We start from the raw sequence: 22830 nt of genomic DNA, 5'->3' as shown, positions 1-22830 counted from the left end.
CTAAATCGATCTTTTGTATATAAAGATAATTGAAAATGAATCTTGATGTGAATGGAATGGGAGAGGGAGCGAGAGATGGGAGGGGTGTGAGTGGGAGGGAAGTTATGGGGGGGGAAGCCATTGCAATCCATAAACTGTACTTTGGAAATTTATATTTACTAAATAAAAAATAAATTTAAAAAAGAAGTAAAATATAAAAATAAAAAAAAAAACAAAAAAACGAAACAAAAATAAATAAAAATATAAATAAATAAAACACAGGGTTATAGCAGTTAAGGTATAGCACCAGATCACTAACAAATGTACAAGTATTATAAACAGCAATATTTACCTAATGTTAAAATTAATACTCAAATACATTCTGCTGTCTCATAATTTTTATAGTCTTTTCAATTCAGAATCCAAATAATCCACTTTATGATGGATAGGAGAGTGGGTGATTGAGGACACAGATGAAGAAAAGTGAGATTTTATCTAACAATCACTAAAGTCAGATGATTATTAAAAATGAAGAAATTTGGTTACTCTCCCTACTTCTATATGACCTTCAAGTTTCAAATAACAGAAATTTAAACAGACATATATCAACAATAATAAAAACAGAGCAAGGAATATAGCTCATAGAACTGGTAATTATAGGAAAGAATGGTGTCCTAGATCAAGATAAAAGCTAGCCCTGTGGCCTAGAGAGTCATAAAATAATTGACAGGGGAAGTTAATTTATTAAAAGGAAAAAAAGAACTTTTTAAAATTAAACAGGACAAAAACACTAGTTGTATAATTAATTAATTTTTAAATCATGTGTTAACATGTATGTGCCAGAGTTCATGCCATTTGCTGACATAAGAGACATGGTGACTATTTTTTTGAGATTAGGAGCTGACAGATATGGTGTTGTATTCTCAGACATCATAGGCCAACAGACCTGGCACCTACATTCTTGGAGTTCACAGGCCAAAAGATATAATGACTATATTCTTGGAGACCACAGGCTAACATACATTGTGCCTATACATTCTGTATATATGCTATATCTCTACTGAAATAACATTTTGGGATTTTGTTGAAGTTAAGTCAAACATATTGAGAAGTATATTATCAATAATTGAAAATACCATTTCATAAAGTCTAGCATCTTATTAAAAATAACAGTTTCCAGATTATACTTCATTTCTTAATAGATTCAATTGGTTTGCAATGTTTTTAAGTTACAGCATGAGTAAGAAGTACAGATCTAAAGAGGTGAAGTCACATCTGAAGCTCATAAGCATTGACAAATATGGAAACGAGACAAAATACACTACACTAAATTGCCCGACCAATTTCCTTTGTGAATGATAATCATGGATGACTCTCAGGAGACCCAAACCTATTAGGTCCTATATATATAAAGTACAAGCTTGTGCTACTACATAAGGGAGGCTTTTTTTCCCTACTTGAAGATCGTAACAAATGTGATGGTAGGTTTTAAAAGAGGATCAATATATACAAGGTCTATGTATGTACCAGCAGATCTTGCTAGATGCCTAGTCAATCAGTATCTCTTTTCCCTTCCTTCTTGTTCATGCAACCCTGAAATTGAAGAGGGTGGCCTAGATTTTGAAACCTGTATCACCCACATTCACTCAAGCTAGGATTTGACCATGTTTCTCTCCTTGTTAATGAAATTTAAATGGAAGTCACTGGGTGGGACCTGGGGAAACCTGAAAGGGTTTGTAAACAAAGGACAGACAGGTTAGTTTGCTGCTTTTCCCTTTTAGCTGTTGCCTCCTTTTTGTCCTCCTGCCAGCTGGAGTTCAAGAACACTCACAGGAGCACAAGGACCAGGGCCAACCCCTAGGGACGATGGCTTCCAAAGTCAAGGGGCTTCATGCTTCTGCTGTCTTACCAGAAAGACTGCAGATTTTTCCATGCGTCTGGACACAGATACTGCACTTGATCCCAGGTTAAAAGCTGCATAGGTGAGCTCTTCTATAGCTCCCTACCTCCCCACCTCTATGCCAGTGTGCACTCCCACTCCCAGTCTTTCTGCATCTCTTCATGCTCTAGTACCTTCAAGTAGTCATATTTGTAATAGATTCAGGTTTTGTAGCTGTCGTCCATGGAAGAAGATAAGGACTACAGTAAAGCCTTAGTCTCTCAGTACTTAAAAACAGAATTTTTACATGTCACTCCTAAACCCCAAGAAACTTCTAGAATCTAGACTTATACTGTAAATGACTTCTTGATCAGAAAATGGTACTCAAAAACCAGATCCAAAGATAGAGTTCATAGAAACAAAAATATTTCAACATTTCTTGAGGAGTTCTTTGTTGTCCATTAAGAGTTACATTAGGGGCCAGTGGTGTGATATAGCAGGTGGAGTCATGGCCTGCAATGCCAGCATCCCATATGAGTCCCAGTTCCAGTTCCAGCTTCTGCACTTCTAATCAAGCTCCCTGCTAATGGCCTGAGAAAAGCAGCAGAAGATGATCTAAGTATTTGGACTCCTGCCCCTCACAAGGGAGACCTGTACAAAGATCCTTGGCTCCTAGTTTTGGCCTGGCCTAGTGCTGGCCTTTGGGGTCATCTGGGGAGTGAATCAGTAGGTGGAAGAACTCTCTCTCTCTCTCTCTTTGTAACTGACTTTCAAATAAATAATTTTTTTTTTTTTTTAAAAAAGAGCTTTGTTAATCATCTCTGAAATATTATTACATTGCTGCTGAAGATGCCTTATGGGTTAGGTGATGGTTGGCACTGGCTATACACAGCTACACGAATAGAAACAAAGCTCCAGGCATCTTACACTTCAATATGTTTTAGATCAGTTCAGATCATGTAAAGCAGCAGATACGCATTGACTGCTAAAGAACTAACCTTATGATGATGAGCAGATTATGAGAAGATACTGAGAAAGTATGAAAAATCACCCTTGCCTTTGAAATCATCTTTGCCTTTCGACAATTCTATTGGAGAAAAATGAAACTAATGAGAAAAAAAATCATTCAAATCAATATATAATCAACGCTAAAACACACAGAAAAAAAAAGTACACCAAAAATCTCTACCAAATTACTTAAAAAAACATATTAAGATAGACAACTGAACCGAATTTTTCTATATATGCAAAACTGAAGAAACAGCATCCAGTAGGTTATGAAAAATGAAAAGTATACAACTAACTGGAGATCATGAAGAAGTTAGGCTAACTATAATAACAGATAATTAAGGAAAGGCTTTAATATAAAAAAAGGACTTCAAAGCACTCATACAAAATGAAATGAAAAGATAGCTTATTTTGTGCCAAAAATTTTAAAATCCAAGCATGCAAGGGATCTTCACAAAGTTTCTTAAAATTCATGAAAGATGCATGGCTATTGCACAAGAAGTTAAAAATTAAGGATGGAAATAGATTTTTGTAAGAATCTTGATGAAATCCTAAGTCTAGACAATTTAAACCATACTGTGACGTTAAAAAATTAGAGATGCATTCTAAACAAATTAACTCAATGAGTCAGTGTTAGAATGAACCCCATTACCACAGTAACTTACATAAACCATTAATCATTTTTAATGTGACAAAACCTAGTCAATATACAAAAGTCCAGCATACCTCTTCTGCCAAGGAAACACCTAGAGCTTAAAATAACGTATTAAGAGCTTGTAAAGTCGAGGATCAACAAGCAAGAGTCTCCCTTTTTTAGATTATGCACAGACTCAACATTCAACACATGAATTATGTTAACTTCCCTAATCTGGGTTTAAAAAAAGTATAACCTTAAAAATTTTTCTTTTCCACGAAGAAACACATACATGCACACATACCACAAAATAAAAACCAACAGAACTTATGTTTGTGGGGAAGTCTCTCTTATAATTAAACTATTTCCATGTATCTTCTTCTAATCAAAGTATTTTAAAAATCAAATATTATACTGTGACATCTTTATAAAACTAAATTCTCCTATAAATAGGTGTATCTTTAAAATATGAAATGAAAATTATATTGAAGATTGTACTATAATATCAACAAATTAGGAAAAAATAGCTTAGAAACCAAAATGTTATATAACAATTTATTAAATTTAAAAGTTCTAGAATGAAGTCTGCATTTATTAATGAATTCCAAGCACTACCAGTTTGAAGAATACTAAAGTTAACATTTGTACATATTGTATTTTTATACATTAATATTTATATATATTGTTTGTGGCATCTCTGGTTTATCTGAAATTATTTCTTTGAAAACAATTTTAATTCTGTTTTCAGGAAAATTTGTATCTAATTCCGTTATAGGTTCTCACTATAAGGAAATTTAAATAACTCTAATTCTAATTAGAGCTAATAACATGTAAAGAGCAGGTAGACAAAAAAAGACTTCATTTAGATAAAAGGGACAAGAGAACACCATTTCCAGATTTTCTCCCTCAGCCCTCCCCAGCCACCACCTTGATTCTGCAAACAGCAGAATAAATTAAACCTCCTTCTCCTACATCAACTCCTTTGTCCTCTTCAAGGTTGCCTAATCATATTCATCTCTTAAAATGAAGTAGGAAACATTTCAAAAGCGATATTCACATTAAATCAACTTTCTGATTCCTGTATTGCAGGAATAAAGCAATGTAATCACATCTTAAATTGGTTTACAGCAGGCTGTCTACCTTATCCTAGTTCTCAGGATTGATGAAATGAATAGTTTTAAAATAGCACTTTTTGAAATGACATGAGAATTAATAGTGCATAATTACCTCAGTGTTGACAAGTGAGAGATGTTTAACTCCTTAAATGAGCTTTCCTAATGAATCAGTGTCAGTGGAAGGCTCTACTGCATGCACACAGTTGATTGATATCTAAGGGAAGATGGATTTAACCATGCAGGCACACTCAAAGCCAGCTTTTAAAATCATTTTGGGTGAAAAAATGAAGAAACTTTACTTAGTATTTGGACATTTACTAAGGATTTCATTGTGGATCTTGGTATTATTCTAGATGATTAGTATGAAATTTCATTACACATTATATATGTCTACTAAGAAACACCCAAACTTTCCACAGAGTTGCAGCCAATCTTTAGTATTAGACTTCCTATAACTCAAAATAGTAAAAATTAAGCTATTGTGTTTAATAAGCAGTACAGAGCATACGTCTTATCTGTACATTTGAGGACCCTAAGACAATTATGATGAAATAAATCTCCATCATTTAATAGAAAAAATAATATACGTAAAAAATCAAAAAAATTTTAACTTTACCATTGTTTAACTTTACAGTTTTATATTCATTCCACATCTCTAATTCATGTTAATTAACTTGCAACTATACTGCTCAATTCTGTTTTAAATCCTATGGGTAAAACCAACACAGATTCATATTTTGTAACCCCTGTAATAGAGAACATTGAACCCATTCTCAGCAATGGAGCTATGCAAATGAAAGGGAGTACAGGTGGGCTCTAATTTAGTCTGTACCATGCCATGTCTTCCATATGTGATGACCTCCTGGCTTAAGTAGGAGCCAGGTTCTGGCCTAACTACTTCACCCATTTGCTCCCAGTGATCTATCCACACAGGAAGTTGGGTTTCTGGAGGCCCCTGCCCCACAGGCTCATAGCTGCTACTGGGCAGGGCCTCTTTATGAACTAAACACTCTTCCATTTAGATTATCTTTACAGGATTCCCATTGTTCTAGCTGTAGTAAAATGTGGAGGTATTAGATTGCTCTCAGTTACTCCTTTACTGATTCTGTGTATGTGAGAGCAGACTAAATGCCAGCACTCTCCCGCAGGCTGCGACTACAAGGGTAGGACATCAGCGAGCCCACCTTGCATGGAGGCCACAGACAGGGTTCAGAGGAAGGGACTTATGATTTGGTATTAAGCACCTAATCCAAGAGACAGGCAGAGGTGGGAATGGGTACATTTGAGAGCGAAAGGCACTCTATTGACCCAGTACTTTCAGAGCCTCTGAACAGAACACAATATGAGGAAAGTGGCAGCTCAGGCTCTCAGAGCTAAAACAACAGTGGTGGTAGTCACATCCTCCATAGGTCAAATAGGGCTGACACCACCTGGCACAGGTAGGCTGTGGAAGGTGGAGCCAGAAAGTCCACCATGGAAGTGGAAGCTCCAGCTTCTGTCCCTGAACTCCTACCCCAATTCCAAACCCTGCCACTTCTCCCCCAAACTCCTTAGAAGGCTGAATATCAGGAATGAAGCCACACTACTACAGCCACATTCTTGCCTCAGTCTTCTTTCCTGGGTTTCCTGTGAAATAATCAGATATATGAATGCCTCAGCCCATCCTACAGCTATTACTTGCATATATATTGTAAAAATATACATGTATTTATTTATATTGTAAATATATGGTAAAAACCTACAAATAAAACAGCACTTTTGTTCATTAAGCTAAATCAAATAATTTTACTGCATCTATCAATTGAACAGAGAGCTTTACATTGGAAAAAATGATATGTGAATTAGTCTCAAAAATAAAAATGCACATAACATTACTTTGTTGGTAATGTTGCTTCAATTTTTTTAAAAGTCTATCTATAACAAAAACATTAAAATGTAAAAGTAGAAAGGGACTTTAGTACTAAGTCCTCAAGGTTGGCTCTAACAACTTTCGGAATGTACATGATGAAACCACATCCCACCAGACAGACACTAGGAGATTGTGGTGGGACAGGGAAGCAGCTCCTATGAGAACTGAGGAGCCAGGCCTTTTCTTAAAGAACCACCTCCCCTCCTTAGCCCTTCACACACTGCCCTTGAAAACGCCCTTTTGCTCTCTGAGAGGAACACTCTTATTCTCAAAAATGTAAATTTAAGGCCAATGAGCCAGTCCCAAAATCCTGGGCCTGAAATCTCGCTCTTCTGATTAGAAGCGACCTTAATCCAGTAGAACCTGGTAGAACCTCTTTAGGAAGACACGTTTCTCCAGTATAAAATTTAGATATCCCTACCTCTGAATTGACATTTCCTGAGCAGTACCAGGCAAACGACAGGCCTTTCTGAATTCTTTCTTCAAAATAATGAGATTTGGAGAACAGCTGCCAGTCATGGAAAGACATCATCATACACTCACTGTATGATGACCTCTCAAAACCTGGTTCCACAGGAAAATCAGAAATTAAAATAATGCATTCAATTGCTCATAAAGTTTACGAGATTCTTATCTGCTGTGCCACACAGAAAGAATCACAGGGTTTCCTTGGCCAGAGAGAATTCAGGTTCAATTTTTATGTCCCTCTTCTGTAACCCTCCGTCAGCCCTGTAGGAAGGTAATTATCAGAGCTACAGGGACAGTCCCTGCTGTTCCTTAGAAGTAAACTCAGGAGCTGAATTAAGGTACTTAGCAGTGAACTCCCAGGTTGTGCGGAGCTTGGCTGCTTGACTCCTGTGGATTCTGGAGCAGAGCACTAAACACTTCTGTTTATTCAGAGAGCAGGTAGAGAATGGGGCAGCAGAAATGGCTTTCTCAATCATCCCCTCCAGCTCCTGCCAATCAATGGGAGGCACACAGCTAACAACCTCTTGCCCTGGTTTTAAAATGCAAGTTTTAATGCTATTTTATTGTAGTGTCCTTGCACTGAAAAGCATTCATTATGCAGATTCAAATTTACCTGAATGTTAATAATAATAAAAAAAGGCCACAGTAGGAAAGCTGCCATTGTGAGAAAGAAGGACATAAAATTCAGCAATGAATTAAAGAGGCAAATGAAGGAACTCTTTTCTTTTATTAGAAATAGAAGAAACAGATTGTGCTCATCTTGCTTAGGGCCAACAGGCACACAGCATGGAAGGCAGCCAGCTTCAGTCACAAAGCTCACTTAGGAGTTTTGCTTTGTGAAAAGAGGAAGCCAGATGGGCTATTTACTTTCAACAAGATAATTTTGGAGAAAATTGTTATAAGTCAGAGAAACTTTTTAGCTTCATCTGCTATTTTAGCCTCAAAACTCATTCAGGAGGCAAGGAGGGTAGAGTCTGTTAGCGAAGAAATAAGAGATCTGGTAAGAGAATTAGGAAAATTAAATAAAGTGAAGTACAAAGGTTGGGCAGCAGAGGTGTCCAAATGCATACACTTGGAGGCCACCCAAGCTTCAATCCCACCAGTTACTCATTATAACCTTGGATGATCTGACCTTTTGTCATTCTGTGTACACTGAGGACCAAAAGAACATCAAAAACTTTGTGAAGATTAAAAGTGGCATGAATCATGTATAACACAATACAACACACCACATGAGCAATGGATAATCACTGAGCATTTTAATTATTGACTTTATTTTCCTCTGCTATTTGCAAAATGTAAAATGAATCTACTATATAGATATATAGATTAACAACTAAACAATTCTTAGGCACACACTAAGAGTTAAATGACTATGATCAGCAGACTACTCTGGTAGAACTTATCTGCAAACAATTTCTCTTTTATTTGGCTGCCAGGGTGAAAGATTTTGCTATCTGTAAAATAATACAGATAATTTTTATACTTGGATCAAATGCTTCAAAGAGTTTTTTGTTTGTTTTTTTAGAAAGCTTTTATTTAATGAATACAAATTTCATAGGTACAGCTTTGGAAATACAGCAGTTCTTCGCCCCATACCCATCTTCCCACCCCTACTCCCATCCCACCTCCTACTCCCTCTCCCATCCCATTATTCATTAAGATTCATTTTTAATTAACTATATATACAGAAGACCAACTCTATACTAAGTAAAGACTTCCACAATTTGCACCCATACAGATACACAAAGTATAAAGCACTGTTTGAAAACAAGTTTTACAGTTAATTCTCATAGTAGAACTCATTAACAACAGGGGTCCTACATGTGGAAGTCAGTGCACAGTGACTCCTGTTGTTGATTTAACAACTGACACTTCAAAGAGATTTTTGATCACAAATTTATTTCTTTAAAGAAAGAGTTTTAGAGTGAATTTAGAAAATTCTATGTTGTTCTGGGATATATATATATATATACACACACACACTTAATGTTTCCTAACTGGACAGCTTTCTCTCCCTCCCCCCCACCCCATCAAGCTGCAAATCACGACTACTGGAGCAAAATCAAGCAAATCCTCATGTGCATATACTATAGAAAAGGCATCTAGTAGCCTTCCTTTTAGGATACAGCAATATGACTTACTAAGCAAAAATTTAAAGTATTCAAGTTTAAGTGATGGGATTATTATGATTCCAAGTTAACCAACTTTTCTTTTTTATGCCTGTAATAACTGATGATTCTAAAAGGAAGAAACATACCCTCAGAACAATGTAATAATATACAACTATGTTCAGAGACTGTATTTACTATGGCAGGAGAAAGGGCCTGTATTTCAGAGGGATTATTCTACATGAAAACTATAATAAAATTGTTACCTGGTTATCTTTGGATTGATTGTGAAGTATCACAAATATTCCACTTCCCTGCCATGTTAAAGAAACAATATCACTATTTTCAATAACATATTCTCTTTCTGAAGGGAAAGAAGTCCCAAAGAAATCATCTATTTCATTTTCAAAATTTATTTATGGCTACAATAAGTCAAACACAAAAGCAAACAGCAAATTTTAAAGCTACCTAGAAAAATCTGAAAAGAGTTGTTACTATATTTAATTTTTTGCATCCCTAGTGACTCAGTCTAGCTGTGCCCCCAAGAAAGCCACATTAATGGTGGTGGTCAGACTATGTGAAAACAGCATGAGGAAACACATATTTATCCATGCTATAAACTTTATTCCCCAATTAAGGTCAACAAACTGAGAAGAGTATGCAACGAGAGATACAGGAGTGGAAATCCTGCCTTTGTTTTAATGATCATTTAGAAAGCTCAAATAAAACAAAATTCCCTAAGTACTACAGAAAAGCAAACAACAGATCAAGACAATCTTACATTTTCAATAATCTCAAAATGGGCAGGAGAGCTGACTCCCTTGAAAATATCTCCAAGAACTTCCCAACACAGCTTCTAAACTGTGATTAAAAACTAATGAAACATGAAATGGATTATCCTCTTTGTCTTCTATAGAAAAAATTTTCCCCTACATTTTATTTTTCAAAGTACCTTGTCTTTTTATTCATTTTAAGTTTATAAGACAAAAATGGTGAGTTCCCATATTTTTCCACCCTATTTCTTCTATTAACATCTCATATTAGTATAACCCTCCATATTGAAAGTCTCTATTATTTCACTAACTCACAAGCCAAAAAATCTGATATAATTCAGTTTCAAGCAGTGGTCCAATCCCACTCTGGGTTGACTCAGGCACAAACAATGGCTGCCTGCCTGACACATGGGTATGGGGAAGCTCCAAAACCTTGCTGGGAGGGCAGTCTCTGTTGGACCTCATGCATCCCATGAATCTTACTGGGTATGCAAGACTTCAGGAGACTGACCACCTTTTTGTTCCACAGTATTTCTCAGAACTGCTTTTGCAGATGAAAGATGAGGCAACCTATCCCTTTGGACAACGAGTAGGTTTGTTTGCTGCTTGCTAGACAAGCAGTGAATTCCCTAAGCTCAGAGCTCCTTAGCTGCAGGACACACACATATATAGCATCCATCTGGACCACAGGATTTGGGGTCAAGGCCAACTGACACCAACATGCTGATGCTCATGCTGCTTATTGTGCCATGGGAAATAAAAATCCTTTGACCTTGACCCAGGAGTCTCATGACTTCTGCCAGTAGCCATGAAACAGTAAGTGGCTAAATTATTGGCCTCTAAGTAGGGCAAAATCATATCTCAAACCTGACAGTTCTACTGAAGGAAGGGATGCTGGAAGAAACATGACTGTCTAGAGGAGAAGGAAAAGGGCCCACAAGTGAGTTTGTGGGTAAGAAATGCTCCCTCGGATCGGGAAGGAATGTTCTTACTCAAGTGGTGCAGCAGGGAGGAATAAGGGTCCTCCCTGCCATGCCTACTAACACTAAGAGAAGAGAGGTAGGATTGAAAGAAATTATACAAATGGCATCTTGATTGTGTTCTCTGCCTGCCTGACACAGCGGCATGGGGAAGCTCATGGAGAATACACAAATGATATACTCCTCCAAGAGGGGATGGAGGATAGGGTAGGAGAAAGTGTGTTGTCATGACAATGGGGCAGCAAGGCAAAGTGGGCATGGATGCTGAACCAAGGACTCCTCCAAGCTGAAAACAATAGTGTCAATAATAATGACTTTGCCACCTGTAACATTAGACGTTCACCTGGTGGAGCCCCAACAGTAAATGCAATTTGTTGGTTGACATTGAGGTTCTGTCTCACCCCCACAGTACCTGATCCCTCCCTTTCCCTTTTCCCTCTTTTTTGACCTTGGCTGTATTAAGGAGAAAGAATATTGACCTGGACCCAAAGTCTCCCTATCCCCTGAGGACTGAAAGCCATAAACACCTGTGTGGTATAACAGGTAAGAGAAGGACTCAAACTGATATGGCTCTGTTAGAAACAGGCATCCAAGTTCCCATTCTTCCTGGCTATCACCAAGTATCACAGAATGGGAAATTTATAAAGAATGGAGACTCATTTACTGGAAAGTCCTAGAGCATAGTGCTGGCATTTTGCTGCACCATAACATAATGCAGGGAATCACATAGCAAGACAGAGCAAAAGAGCCAGAGAAAGTTTGCTTTTACAACAGAATCATTCCCATCAGAACCAGTTACTCAATTAACCCCACAATGGATTAATCCATTCATGAAGGCAGAGTCCTCATGACCCAATTAGCTTGCTAAGGTCCAACCCATCAAATACCACTAGCATAAGATTTTGGGGATTAACTTTTCAACATATTAACTTCCAAGGATACATCCAAACCATCCAAACCACAGCAACATGCAATTAAGTTCTCTCTCCTAGAAAATGAACACCTGATATTCCTCTTTTCAGATGGATCTACTCAGGGAGGTGGGAAGAGCCCTACAAACATTTCAAGTCAAATGGAAAGGGTACATTCAAGAGTACAGCCAATCTGCGACTAGATATCTCAGTTTTACAGGGAAAATATGGCAGCTACTCCTCGGGAGAAACCTTATCCCACACTCCGCCACCCAAAACAAAGCTGCTGGTTAAAAATGACTCTCAGGGCTTCCCTTCCTTGATGGCCAGGTTCACTAATGACCTTGCTAAGTGAAAAGCTGTGAGCAGCGGCAGTCATCAAGCCCCAATGACAACTGTAGAAGACGAGCTGTGCTTGTAAGGGCTACATTTAACAGTCTGAATTGAAAGGGATATCTTTTGTCAGAGAATGCCCATAAGGACAAAGAATTTTATATTTTTATAGATTCCTGGGCCTATCTTCTCCGGCATTTGGAAGACTATATACTGTCAGACTGATAACACGCTTCCATCGGGTTACAAAATTAACATAAATCAGATACAGACGACCATGATAAGGGCCCATTCTCAGCAGTGGACAATTCAAGCTTCTGAAGAAACTTGCTATAAAAAACATCCTATTGACAGCACTGGTCCTGAAATATTCAGCTGTATTCACTGCCATTGACAGCATTTTCTAAACATGATTGTCTCTCTCTTAGCTGTGAAAACCTGGCTAGTACAAGGTTTCAATCTGATTGATATAAATTCTTGGGCTTCTCCTGAGTTCCAAGCAACCTCAGGTTATTCCATACATGGTGATCTAGACTGCAGCTATCCAATGGTACAGTCTATGTGGCTTAATCAAACTGATCAAATCACTCATGGTGATCCCCATTAGTACAGCTACAAATCCCAAACTAGAGTGGCCTGTGCTCAGTTTGTGGGGGAGAGAAGGCCTTAGAATGGCTCTCCATTAGACATGAGGCTGCTTTCTGACATTTATTGCCCCCTGTTATTACTGCAGTGACATCGAAGACCAGCAAGTCATTCCAACTTCCTTTTATACATCATATTAGATAAATAATGGATTTGACTTAGACTGAATTAAGACCTACTGGTCTCCCCCTGGGATTTATTCACAGTAGCCTGATTCAAAGACTATGCTCAGAAGAAGGGAGGGGATTGGATCAAGTCAATAATGGAGGTTGGCCCCATCCTGCTGTTTCTATTGATCACAGTCTTAATTAAATGCTGTATAAGACAAGCTGAATAGATTTGGTTCTAGCCTGTGTCAGTTCAATTAATCAAGAATGACCATGGAGTAGCATATTCATGTGAAAATTCACCAGAAGTCAAGATGGTATAGGATAAAGTATTCATTATATTCCCTACATGTTTGTTGGGAATACCAAGACTCTAGGGTCTTGACTATTATTTTACCTAGGCTATTTCTTGGGCTGTTTATGCATCTGATTATCATAAGAAATGGGACAATATCTATCCCCAGAAATGATGCAGGTTTGGTTACTGCTTGCTATAAAAATCGTGGATTCCCCAAGCTCCATGGTCCTCATCTGCAGTACAACCTATTGAATGCGTAGAAGCCATCTGTGCTACACCATATCACTGCTATGGGACTAGGAGTCAAAGGAAACTAATGCAAATATGATGCTTACACAGCATTTTATGCCATAAATAATGAAGTCCTATGCCTTTGAGGCTTAAGTTTCATGTCTTCTGGCAACATCCACAATATATTTTAACCAAGCTAACTTACTAGTTTGTAAATAAGGTAAAAATCAAATCCCAGAGTCAACATGCTTACCTCTGGCTTGAATCACCTATGATTCATGTTATATAGTTCCAGGAACCTTGATACTTCATGCTCAAATGTACAGTTACATAGATGTCCTAATGTTGAACCCACCCTTCCCAGAACCTTTAGTGTAATCAAGAAGAATCCATTAATACATGAATATAAAAACTAGGACCACTTCCATATTTCTGGAATCTAAATCAACTTATGAAATTTCTGCATAAAATTACAGTCAGTGAGGTTCTTCGCTTTAATTCCAGGTCTTCCAGAGTAAAAATTCTTAAGAAGGGACACTGTTGCCAATACTTCACTACATTGTTGTACAGAGGAGAAATATTAAATACATGAAATATTGTGATACTACAGTTTGAGAGGAGGAGTGATTTGGGATACGACCAGGACACAGATAGAAGTGAACAGGCAGTGCTTAGGTAACATAGCTTTTTTTTTTTTTATCTCAAGCCTGATTTCAGAAAGTACAATAAATCAATCACAGAAGTAATATCTGTCCTTAAAAAGGCAGAAGAATTGAGAGGAGACTATGACATAAACTTCTGTCTTTCCCAAAGTAGAAGGCAGGCAGGAAAAGTAAGCCACAGTCACAAAATAAAGAATCAAGAAATACCACAATATTTTTCCCATTGTTAAAACTCCTAGAAAAGCAAAGTAAATTCAGAAATTTAATTTAAAAAACTCAAATGTTATAAAGTATTTATCAACTTTCTATAGCTATTATTTATAGTGTTTAAAAAACTAAAAACAGGAACTTAAAAGGCTATAAGAATTTTGAAGCAGAATCACACAAGCCAATTATTAAATATGTGTTATGTCCAGACCTCTCGCTGAGTAGGTATCAAATGTAATCAGAAAATATGCCATATTTAGTGTTTTGTAATACATATGATTAAAACAGTCTTGCTAATGATTAGAAAAACTCCTTCTGCTTCAGAAGTTAATTTCATATTCATTTGTCTCCATAATTCATTAAAAATAAAAATAAATGAGTTTTCAGAACAACTATAGACAAGAATTTGATGGATGGTCACTTCTCCACCCTGTGCACAGTGGGAGGAATTAGACATATTTATTCATAAGTCTGTATCCTCACACATGAGAGATGCAACTGTCCTGTACCACCATTTAGTTATGAAGAGGGACTCGGAGGTGTCCTTGCTCACCGTAAACAGGTACAGATGTCTTATAATGCCACACATCTTCCAATGAAAAATGAAGTGTAAACCAATCTTTTAAATCATAGGAAAGAACACTTTTGGAACAATTGTAGGGCTTCCATTCCTTATTCTGTGCCACCCAGGTTTGTGTCAAAGCAGGGGTCAAGGAGAAAGTAGATGGACACTGGAGATGGGCAGTGAATGATGCCATCACATCCAAACACTAAAGCACAAAAATAAACGTTCTCATTTTTAAAAAGACCCATAGAATAATTAAAATGAATTCCTGCCCAAATTAAATTGCCTCAAAGTTTTCTCTACAAGACTTTAGGCATTATAAACACTCTTTGACATTGGCCTGTCATGTTTCCTCCATCAATCATGCAGTAGCCTGGAAGCAAATTGAAATGATTGAATCAAGGAAAATCAAATTTTTTAACATGTAGTTTCAGTAATGTGATTATGAAGCTTTTAGTGATACTGTAATTAGTTTGAAGCTTTGAGCATATGTTTCTACTGAGAGTATTCCATGGAGAAAAGCTGCATTAGGCAAACAAGTAAATACAGACCCCAATGTAGCAAAAAACACAGCAGTTGAAGCAAAAGGTAAAAACATACAATGCATCAACTGAGTTATACTCTAAACATTTTGCATGGGATAACCACTTTCAAATCCCAGCTTATTCCAAAATTAAAGTAACGTTATAGCCTCCCTCTAAGGGCAAACATTTGAGAAGGAATATGGAGAAACATCAGTAAAGGAGCAAAGGACAAGGGGAAAAGAAAGGCAAAAAAACAAACAAACAAAAAAAAACACACCATCCTTGTGCTAGATCGAATCTTTGCACAGGAAAATGTGAGGGACTAAAATCTCTCCTACAAATAATGAATCACCACCTTGAAATATGAAACATTTTAAATACACTTAGTATTTGCCAAAATCAAGAGATACAGTTACTTCCTTTTTACTTCCTTTATTTTTAATTCTCTCACCCATCTCAACACCGACTGGAATTCTGTTGGATATAGTAGCCACATAGATAAAATAAGGTCTCACCTAAAGACAAATATCAACTCAGATAGGATTCCTCCAGGGACATTGAAGAAGACACACAAGATGCAAGGACAACGGTCTCCTCTCCTGTGATTCGTACTTTCACTCCTGCAACAACCGCTTATTTCATAAAAACACATTTGGCTCTAGAATGAGGCAGGTAAGATGTTAGATCTTCAAAATTTAGAAGGAAAATGATTTCATCAAAATAATCTGAAGTACACAAACCTTTTGAAAGGTTTGTTTATACTGATTATTATCAAGTACAGCTAACTGTCCTAATAGCTTAAATATCCCACATGGAAATCAGTATAAAAGGCTCCAAGTATTTCATTTGAATTCACATCTCCCATCCAACATAGGCATGGCTACTTCCAACTGTCTTAGAAGAGGCCTGAATCATGGCACTTCCTTAATCTGCCCACCGGCCACTGCAGGCAGGGAGGTGAGCTTTCTTTGCCAAAAAGGGCCCTTAGAATTCAACAAGTACAGTATGTCCATTTGTAGCAGACATGCTGCTCTTTGTCAAACTGGGATAGCCCAGATTAGCCAAAAGGTAAATGTCAGCCAAATGTAAATGAATAAGATTTCACAGTGCTGCCAGTTACCTTTCTAAAAATAAATCCGATCATGCGTTTTCCCAGCATTAAGACCAAGTGGCTCCTCACTACACAAAGTCAGACTAGCATGGCGTCCCCACACCCTGCTCCCTCCTTTCCATCCCCTCCTCCTCACACTCCTTGCACTCTGCCAACTGCTTCTCCTCCCAGCACAGCTCCCACTCACAAGCCTCACCCCTTGCTCCCTGGACCCTCTGTCTAGAACACATTTTCTAAAGGTTGAAGTCAAATAAAGACCACTCTGCTGAAGGTTTCCCTGCTTGATCATACAACTGAACGCGCTTCCTTTATAACTTCGATTACCGTTGATAACAATTCTCTACATGAACACAGCATCTTCACTGAAGTGTGACTTCTTCCTTTAGTTTTGCAGGCATGCAGTCTGTCACAGGTCCTGTGACTTAGAGTCTCATTAAGTATTTGTTGGATATAACACGAATTTTCTTCTTTTTTTCCTAATAAAAGTGAACATTTCCCCTTTCTTACAAATCAAATTCTACATCTATGTTTTTAAAATTTATCCCATATTTTCATTAGAGTTCCTCCTAATTGTGTTAACAACATGCAATGGAATCTTTGCCAAACGTTTCAGCTAAAACTGCCTCATGGAATCAAATTGTTTGCCGACACCTTTTGAAAAACTAAAGTAAATTAACCTACGAGAGTTTTGTTCTTTTGTCCTTCTTGACTTTACTAGAATTTATTTAAAAATTCTAGCTGTGTAATTTTCAACCAAGCCCGATTAGTTATTATTTACAAAGGGCAGGACAATGTTAAGCTATTCCAAAAAAGCATTAGGTGTCTAATGTTCACAGTGAACTCTAAAATCAGAAAGCAAAATGTACATAAAATGGTTATTTGCTCCTGCTTTGCTTGATCATCTGCTGTTATGTGAAATCATATTTCCTGTCAAAAGTATAACAAAGCTTCCCTTTTCTCTACAGGATACAAATTAGCAACCTGGTACATCAAATTACCCAGCTGTAATTCACTGTTTCAGTCCAGGAGAGTAGCCACATGTTCTTGTGCCACCCGAGAAAACTACCTTGAAGCATGAGTTATGCCCTTGGCCAGCTTCATTAGCCAGTAGGGGTACATGTATACACACATACACACACACACACACACCCCAAAACTGCCAGACTCCTCACATGCAACATGATTTCATTCCTTTAAATGACCTCACAAAAGGCAAAAATCAAGTCTGATCATTGTCAATCTTTCATCAGACGCTGGCTGTCAGATTTCCCTCAGAATAAGGCACCTACAACCAAGCTTTCCAAAGCAAGGTATGACTGGTGACCTTGGTAGGCTAAACAATGCCCAGGTCCTGGTCACTGAACCTGAGAATGCCACCTAATTTAGCAAAAGGGGCTTTGCAGAAGCAATGAAGAATTTGGAGGTGGGGAGGTTAACCTGGTGACCCTAAAGGTAAGCACACGTGTGCTCACAAGAGACTTGACTGCAATGAAGGAGAAGGTGATGGTCCCACAGGAGCCAATGAATGCCAGCAGCCTCTAGAAGTGGAACAGGATCCTCCACAGCAGATCCCAGAAGGAACAGTCCTGCTAATGCCTTGATTTTAGCCCTTTCATATTCATTTTGGACTTGTGCCCTCTAAAACTATCAGAAGCGTGCACTCTTGTTGTTGCTAAAGTTGTGGTGCTTTGTTAGAGTGGACACAGGAAATTAATACTGTAACTGAGCCACACCACAATAGTGAACAAAATGCTTGAAAAACTGAAGAAAGGATGAATAGTCATTTCCAAGTACACAGTAGAGAAGGAGGGCATTCAATTCTGAGAGAATTCCTTAAGTGAAAGAATCCTGAGCAATCTCATTGTCTTATGGGTGTGTACGTGTGTGTGTGTGTGTGTGTAGGGGGGTGCATACATACATACATCTTTCTGCTCCGTTTCTGTAGGGTAGAGGTGGAATCAGTACCCCAAAACACATGTCTTATCAGCCCAACGAGGCTGCAAACTCACTGGCGAGAAACAGTTTTCCGTATTTTTGTGTCCTTCTCCCCAGCAACATATTCTCCTACATATGTACCACTTATCTGGATCCACACCACTGGATACAGTACCTCGTAAACAGCTGACACGAAAGTCATTACTATGAATTGGAATACCTATTAATCAAGAAAGGAACTTTTCTATTTAGTGAAAACCAGATACTTGAATTAACTGAGTAGAAGTCCTAGATAATTAGGAACCACAACACTGGGGAAATAGTCTTGTTGTTGCAATTCCTTCTAACCAACACTCTCTCCTGTAGGATGAAGTAAGCAAGTCAGGGAGGTGAGCTGCAACATAAATCAGCCAACTGTCACCCAAGTTTCTTTCTTTAATAGGACAAAACTTTAGAGATAAACCACTCAGATTACTACAAAGAAACATTTTAAATGAGCTCATTAAATGCAAATTAAAACAGAAACATTGAATAAGCACTGGGCTACAATTAAAGGCTGAAGAAACAGCAGGTAAGAAACAATTTCCATTGATCAAAGAACTGAAAGCTAACAGAGTAAAGTATTTTGCACTGAAACTGCTTTCATGAATATTAATCATTTTGAAGTAAGGGGAACTTTTCCTTTTTTGCATTTTTTAAGGAAATTTTGGAGGTAGGAATAAATTTGCATATCTTAATAAAGTAGTGTCACTGTATCATTTTCAAGCAATGAAGCCATGAAATTCATAAGAAGTAAAAAGCACAGACTTCTAAACAATCCTCAGAAGCAGGCTAAAAATTGTAAAGGCCATATGGTCATCATCTTAGAACTTGGGACCCAAAGAAGAATTGCATATAATTACATGAAATCTTCCGTGTAAAGTTTGGTAAAACCTATTTTTTGGCACAATTGGACCTCATGACTTAAGAGTCATTTTTTATGTAAAATTATTAAAAGGCAATGGCAAGTAGCAGTACACAGGACATTCAACTAGAAATATAAATTCTGAGACTTTAAAATTTACTATAAGTGTGCAAGCTTTAAAAAAATATTTATGGGCAAATAGTTAGACTGCACATTCTCGAGGGCAGGGCACTTTTATGTTTCATACACTGTACCAGACACAAATAAGTGCTCAATTACTGGGTCTGCTTTTGTGAAACGAAGGCATTATAATACGAGGAGTGGCCTTTTTTTCTTTGTAAATTCATTTTAAAAATTAAAATACATACTGCTTTTCATCTATCAGGAAGACAAAGTGAAAAGTATGTGATGGCTCACAGTGGGCAAATAGGTGCTGCTATGAACCCTGCCAGAGAGGGGGCCAGCAAGGACAGCGGAGCAGCTGTGCACTGAAGGGCCTGGGTGAGAGGGAGGTGGGTGGCAGGGGAAATGCAGTCAGGGACTGCTGCTGCCAGCTGAGACACTCCTGGAAAGGACGTCTTTCGGTAATTTTCAGCCTAAGAGGAGCAGACCAGCTCCTTGCTACCTTGCTGTGATAGTAGAGGGCTTAGACAGGAGTGTAAAATAGGGCAAGTTATTTCAGAGCAATTTGGAAAAATCTAGCAAACTTCAAAATCATTCAGAAATCGTACTAAGATTTTTACTTTATGCTTACCTATGTAAGTGGAAAAATATGGCCACAAAATATAGCTGATTGGAGAGTATGCACATAACTATTGTAGCCTATAATTAAAAGACTAAGCAGGAATTACTGTGGGGGTAGATCTGTATATGCAGACATGTAAGTTCTTTGAGATGTTAAGTTGAACAAGGTATAGAAGAGACTGTGTTCTCACTATTGGATTTGTTATCAATCAAAAATCTTTCAAAAGTGTAAGACACTGAATTTTAACATCAGTACTGAAAACGTTACAACCACGTAAACATTTATTATTTAAACAACTAAATCCAGTTCTACAGGACATTTAGGGTATCTCACAAATATCACCATTAAGTTTCATTTTAAATACAAAGGTCCTTTGAAGAAGGTAGGAATATATTACTAATAGAAGTAGTCAAATTACATTCTAATTTGAACGTTCTTAAACTTTTCCAATACGTCTCATATATTCTTGAAGTCCTTCTCCATACTGCTCACAAAGGCACAATTTTTTCACCAACTTCAATTGAATTACGTTTCTGTAGCTGTCTGGGTCAGGTCATTTACCATATCAATCATAACGTGAGGGGGAAATGTAAGCACTTTTGAAACAGTCCACGCCAAGATGGGAAAGTTAAAGGAAAGTAATTTTATTGGATTGGGGTAACAATTTGTCCCCTTGCTCCTACCTTTCCAGGAACCTATCTTTTTCTTCTCCCTCAAAAGTAAGGCAGAATTTAAATAAAGTGGCAGAGTATGATTTGCATTAAGGAGGGTGTAGCAGTTTCGGAGGACATAGGTATTAAAGGGGAAGCTCCGAGAATCACTGCTACCGTTATCTTAAGAAAATCTCCCAATACATAAATGTTTTGCTCTCCAACTGATCAGTGAGTAAAGATTATGATGTATTTCATGGCTCCAAAGGGTAGTCCCGAAAACGAAATCCATCATGCCAGGGCTTCCTTTTGGTTGCTTTTACCTACCTTTAACACTGTTCAATACACCCAACTTCAAAACCGGCATTTCTGATTTTTCTTGAAATGTACACACTGACAGAATTAGTTAATGCATCTAAGGGAATAAAACAACTTACTGTACGTGGCGCAGATGGTTTGTATAGGTAATGCAGGTTTCTTAGGGGGACTGTGGACTTTATCATTTATGTTGCAAGGCACACTTGCACCATGTTAAACAACAGCTGTCATGGAAGAAAGAACTGTTTGTAAACCACCTCAGATTCTCCACGCAACCTAAGTGTTTTGTCCGTGACACTTGCCAAGAATAACCACGACTCTTACTAAACCTTCCAAAGCTAACCCAGAGCAATGAAACCCTTTAAATAGCCCTGGATGGCCCCTGAAGTGACCTTCGACCTCGCCACCCCGAGAGGCGCTGGCTAATCTACACCTGGCAGTGTGGAGCCACGACCCTAACAGCCACTTCCGAAGTTTCATTCACAAAGCCGCACCTACGTCATTTCTGTGGGTTTTTTTCCTTACTTCATTCTTTTTTCTTTTCTTTTTTTTTTTTTTTTTTTTTTTTTTTTTGCGAAAGGCAGACTTAGTCTCTGCGCTATTCACACTCGGGCGTTCACCTCAGAAGTTCGACGCCAAAGATCCGAGGGAGCAGGAAGGCCAGCTCCACCCGGGGGCGTCTCCTCGGCTCCCCGCCGGCCTCGCCGGGGCTTCCTCCGCGTCCGCTCCGAGCGGCCGGCGGCCGCCGCGGCCCGCGGGGAGCCACCGCACGGAGCGCCCCGGCCCGGCGGACCCGGCCCGGCCGCCCCGGGGCCATCGGCCGCGCTCGGCGGGCGCCCCGGGCAGGGGGCGGAGGACACGCACGGGTTCCTGGACCCCAGCGAGGCCCTGAGGAACCGAGCCCGGCGGCGCGGGCTGACCACGGCGCGGACACTTTCTCCGCCGCTGACAGCTGTCACCTGCCGGCCCCCGGGCGTCCGGGCTGTCCCGGGCGGCCGGGGCGCGGGGGGCGGCGCAGACAGGCTGTACCTTGCAGGCACCCACGTACCTATCATGGTCACTGGGCAGGAGCACGCTGCTGGGCAGGAAGGGGCCTACGCGCTCCCCGGCTCCCGCCAGCGCCTCCCACGAGTGGCGCTCCGGGGGTGAAATCCTCCAGGCCGCCCCGCCCCTCTCCCCCACGGCGGCAGGCCGTCGCAGTGCGCACGCGCAGGCGGCCCGGGGCCTCCTGGGAGTCGTAGTTTGAGGGCGTGGCTTCTCCTCAGGCCTGCGGCGGCCCGCCGCCCTTTCCGGCAGAAGGCCCAGGAAACGTACGTCACGGCGGGGCGGGGCTTGCGGCCCGCCGTGTTGACGAGTCGCCTAGCAACGGAGAGGCCCACCTTTGGAAGCTTGTTGCAGCTCTAGCCACGGTCCTGCCCTCTTCCCGCCCCTCGCCTCCCTAAACTCCCTTCACCTAGGAGCTGCCAAACATCGGGATCGACCTGGGCACCACGAGGGGTTGAAATTCTACCATTTACGCGCCTTTCCACATTGTTCCCGACCTCCTGCTCACAGCCGTAAAACCCACTGACTGTTTGACTACACTTTTGTAGGAGAACAAGACACTTTCTAGGAAGATGGTGGCAGAAAAAGAGACCCTGAGCTTAAGCAAATGCCCAGACAAGATGCCGAAGAGGACCAAGCTGCTGGCGCAACAGCCGCTCCCGGTGCACCAGCCTCACGCCCTGGTGTCTGAGGGCTTCACGGTCAAAGCCATGATGAAAAACTCAGTCGTAAGTGCCCTTCGCTCGCTCCGAGGCCGGGGACGCGAGAGGTAGAGGCTGGTGGC

The 22830-nt window shown here is 39.4% G+C and overlaps 2 protein-coding genes across 17 annotated transcripts in view; one reads left to right on the top strand and one right to left on the bottom strand.

The window, feature by feature from the left end:
• Nucleotides 1–22208, bottom strand: part of PRKN (parkin RBR E3 ubiquitin protein ligase) — a 1393119-nt gene extending 1370911 nt beyond the window's left edge. For 7 of the 13 annotated variants that reach the window (XM_051855165.3, XM_089332479.1, XM_089332481.1 and 4 more), the window contains exon 1: nt 22051–22185. Coding sequence is in view for 3 of the 13 variants with exons in the window: in XM_089332490.1 (XP_089188616.1) it covers nt 22051–22057 (7 nt within the window). In the remaining 10 variants the exon portion in view is untranslated. Of the gene's footprint in view, nt 1–22050 lie in introns of all 13 variants that reach the window. The other 6 variants (XM_051855168.3, XM_089332487.1, XM_089332490.1 and 3 more) reach the window with 5 other exon arrangements.
• A 145-nt stretch (nt 22209–22353) lies between these two features.
• Nucleotides 22354–22830, top strand: part of PACRG (parkin coregulated) — a 577440-nt gene continuing 576963 nt past the window's right edge. The window contains exon 1 of one of the 4 annotated variants that reach the window (XM_089332493.1): nt 22354–22774. In XM_089332493.1, coding sequence (XP_089188619.1) covers nt 22619–22774 — 156 coding nt within the window. In that variant the 5' untranslated portion in view covers nt 22354–22618. The remainder of the gene's footprint in view (nt 22775–22830) is intronic. The other 3 variants (XM_017345476.4, XM_002714988.6, XM_089332491.1) reach the window with 3 other exon arrangements.

Source organism: Oryctolagus cuniculus, chromosome 5, assembly GCF_051225735.1.
Source record: "Oryctolagus cuniculus isolate XC-2025 breed Fujian yellow rabbit chromosome 5, ASM5122573v1, whole genome shotgun sequence".
Classification (NCBI taxonomy): Eukaryota; Metazoa; Chordata; class Mammalia; order Lagomorpha; family Leporidae; genus Oryctolagus; species Oryctolagus cuniculus.
Note: the sequence above shows the minus strand (reverse complement) of the source record. Positions and strands in the feature narration are given on the sequence as shown.